Source organism: Argentina silus, assembly GCF_951799395.1.
Source record: "Argentina silus genome assembly, chromosome: X".
NCBI classification, from domain to species: domain Eukaryota; kingdom Metazoa; phylum Chordata; class Actinopteri; order Argentiniformes; family Argentinidae; genus Argentina; species Argentina silus.
This window is the reverse complement of record NC_139653.1, coordinates 40,778,429-40,781,994: the sequence shown is the minus strand read 5'-3', so window position 1 is coordinate 40,781,994 and position 3,566 is coordinate 40,778,429. Positions and strand designations below refer to the sequence as shown.

General features: G+C 42.8%; 1 protein-coding gene across 1 annotated transcript in view; it reads left to right on the top strand.

Annotated features, from left to right (window-relative positions):
• The first annotated feature begins 358 nt into the window (after positions 1 to 358).
• ehbp1 (EH domain binding protein 1) overlaps positions 359 to 3,566 on the top strand; it is a 125,596-nt gene continuing 122,388 nt past the window's right edge. The window contains exons 1-2 of the mRNA XM_083694728.1: positions 359 to 523; positions 1,529 to 1,980. Coding sequence (XP_083550854.1) covers positions 1,877 to 1,980 — 104 coding nt within the window. The 5' untranslated portion in view covers positions 359 to 523; positions 1,529 to 1,876. The remainder of the gene's footprint in view (positions 524 to 1,528; positions 1,981 to 3,566) is intronic.

Sequence of the window (3,566 nt, the reverse complement as noted above, 5' to 3'; positions counted from 1 at the left end):
GAGCTCTGATTACATTTCTTTGATGGATGTATTATTTGACGAATGAGATTACAAAAATGCAAAGAGACCTCATGAATCAGTAAACATTCCAGAGATGACATACGGAATGAGCCAATGGTAGAACCCTGGAGGCGTTCCTTAAAGGTGTAACACTAGTCCTCCTCCAGTGTAGCGGGGAAAAAATGATGGAGGGGTGAGTGTGGAGTGTGTTAGACAGAGGTTGCTGGAATTTAACGCCCGGGGTTGGAATACTTTTTTGTTTACTTTTTGTTACAAGCACAAATCTATTTGTAGTCTTGCTGCTTCATGTTCATTTAGCTAGTTGCCTTGTTACCTGGGAGTACAGTACCACGAAACCTGTTTGCTGGCGAGCAACTTCCTCTGTTTCCATGTTATGCTAGCCAGCTAGCTCGCTAGTAGTAGCTAGTTGAATGGCTGATAAGTGGGTGATAAGCAGCCGAGCAGTTTGTTAACTAGTCATCCCGCTAGCCAGTTGAGTGGAGGATAAAGTTGCTTTTTTATGGTGAGTATCGGACGTGTTAATCTGAAACTATGCTAGGACAGCAATGTAGCTAGTAATCATATTGTAATGCAAAAAGCCAGGCTAGAGCGTCTGGCAAAATTGAAACATTCGCACAATTGCTTGTTGAATATAGCTAGCTTGCCTGAGCTAAGTGATAGCATCTAAGCCATTCCCAGTTTGAAGTTTCAGTGTAGCGATGTGATACAATATAGCCAAGAACGCGAATAGTATAATTTCATAGCCAGCCATTCGGTTTCGTGGCACAAGTGATGTCTATGAAACTATGCTAGCTGTTGTGAGTTAGCTATCGTCCGCTAGTCGTGTCAGATCTACACCCGGGATCAGACCGCTCTCCCCTGTCCGCGTGGTATCCAACCAAGCACGAGAAGATGGGAAGCCTTCTCTTGTAATATTAACATCATAGGCTTTACCTTCTATTTAATATTAGACAGACATGTTGTCGTCTAGCCAGCTAACAGACCATGGGCAGTTTACAAAAGTGTGACTGATAAGCAATCTCTCGAGATACAACGTTGAGATACGTTGCTGCCAGTTCAGGCACACACGGCGGGTTGCACTGCACATCCAGATGTTCTTTCTGGTTGTTGCACGACATCTGAATCTTTAAGTATCGTTATTATACCTCGCACCGACTGTATAAATTTGGCATTGTTTTGTACATTAACACAAATAGACTACATTTTGTTGTAGTCAACAACAAGTCATAATCGGTAGCTGTATAGATCTCAAATTAAGGACGATGGTAAGGTCGAATTTTGTATGGCAACGATTCAAGCACCACAAGCTATCACAGTTTAGTTTACATTTTACAACAAATCACTACAAGGGCTAGCTAGAACGAGTTTTATTTAATAAAAATTGCATTTACAATCTGCAAGTGACATAAACCGCAGGTAGCCCACTGCACATTCTCGGGCGTGTTCGAGGAAGCCTCCACTATTCTCCTTCCAATGTGGTTTTAATGTATATTTCTTCTCTTATTAGGTTTTTGGACACAAGGAATACCGTGGACAGAGGATTACTTTCTGGAAAGTTATTTTCCGTTTCACAACCATGCACGCTGTCAAATCTGACAGTCACCTCGGCTGAAATTCCAATTTCATGACTCTTCATTTGGTTTTATCGAGATGTTTTTGCGGGCATGCAACCACGAATGGAACTGCTGGAATTGTGCTCTTTTTGTATTTTTCTCGTAAATTATTAACAATGTATCTAAGCAGTTAGAATTTTGTTGGATACCTTTAAGCATTCAATGCCAATTGGGAATTTGACCAAAGTCAGCACAAACCCAGGACAGGACAGGTATACAAAAACTATCCCTTCAAAACAAATATGGCCTCGGTGTGGAAAAGATTACAACGTGTTGGGAAGCATGCGTCCAAATTCCAGTTTGTGGCTTCCTATCAGGAGCTGATGGTGGAATGCACAAAGAAATGGTGAGTTGGAACACACACACACACACACACACACACACACACACACACACACACACACACACATTTGTCCTAGGCCTAGTATCCTTAGCCTTACACTTATGTAAGCTCAAATAGGATTCAACGCCTTGCTCTAGTCTCTGTCTTGTGCTGGAATGCTGAGCTGGCCGCTGCCCCTGACGTTTCTGGTGGCTATAATTTAAACACAGTCCCAGTGGTAGCGTAGGTTGGGAGGGGCCGGCCGGCTGCCCTGTGAAATTGCAGTTTTTTCACCAAAGCTGAATTGCTGATAGTGTGTGTTAATATTCAGTTTGAAACCATATTTTAATGGTAGTAGGTGGTTAGAATACACTGTTAAAGATCTGTTGAGTTTGTTTAGTAGTGTTAGGGTAGGAAGGCCTAGGCCTACATGTAATACTGTGGCTTGGTGACATTAGCTAATATTGTCGGCTTACTGAGTTAGGCCTATGTGGAATGTTAAGAGTTTGTCCTACTGCTCTTGTTTGTTGTTAGATGGGTATGTAGCCCACAACTATCTTGCTCATAGGAGGATTCTGTAGTTTTCAGGTATAATCTAGTAGTGAGTCAAGAAAAGGATAGATGGGAGCATTGGGATGTAGCTTGCAGGACAATCTCCGGTCCCAGAATCTCATCTCTCCATTGGGATTCTGGTTCTGCAGGCAGTAAAAAGTACTGTCAGAAGTTGTAAGCAAGTCCACACCCCTCGCAACCTTTTGCTGTAGGCTTCACCTGAATTACACATGATGACCCCCACCCTCCTCCACCCATGCTAGTGTTGTGCATGTTCTGCAAGAAACGAAAACATGAAGAAGTTTTCTATGCCAGCATTTCTGCAGGTGAGCAGTGTGCATTCAATTATGTATTTAAAATAATAATAATAATAACTCGAAATCCCCGCCTCCATTTGAAGTACTCCTCTCTGTTTGTCAGGTAGAATCTGTTTGTCAGGTAGAATCTGTTTGTCAGGTAGAATCTGTGTGCTGCTGGTGAAATCCACCGGATGCACCACCCCCCATCAGCACTTTTCGATGGGTGTGCCGTTAGACTCTCCATTTAAATGGAGAGTCTGACTTAGTGAGTCTACCTGCAGGTATGTGTCCAAGTAGTCAGTAATGCCTGTAAGGGAGATGGTAGGCCTAGTAGGAGTTAGGATTTTGCAAGTTGAGATGCCTGTGGTCTGACTAAAACACCTCTACAGAGCTACAGTGTGGGACAGATGTTAACGTGTCGTAGAATGGAATGAGAAAAATGTAGGCCTATGTCTTCTTCGCAAGGGGATGGGCCAGTGGGGTTTTGTCAGAGCAGTTTGGTTTGCTGTCGTACTGCGTTTATGAATCAGCCAAATGATTAAGCCCATTACTCTGAAATATGTAGTTATTTCATTAAGCTATATGTTGTAGGACAAGACGCAATGAGCCTTTGTGGCAGTGGCTTAAGGTGTGTGTGTGTGTGTGTGTGTGTGTGTGTGTGTGTGTGTGTGTGTGTGTGTGTGTGTGTGTGTGTGTTTTTTTTTTTCATCTGCCCGGTATGTTATTGTTGCGATGGAAAGTTTCCATCTACAGTGAGTG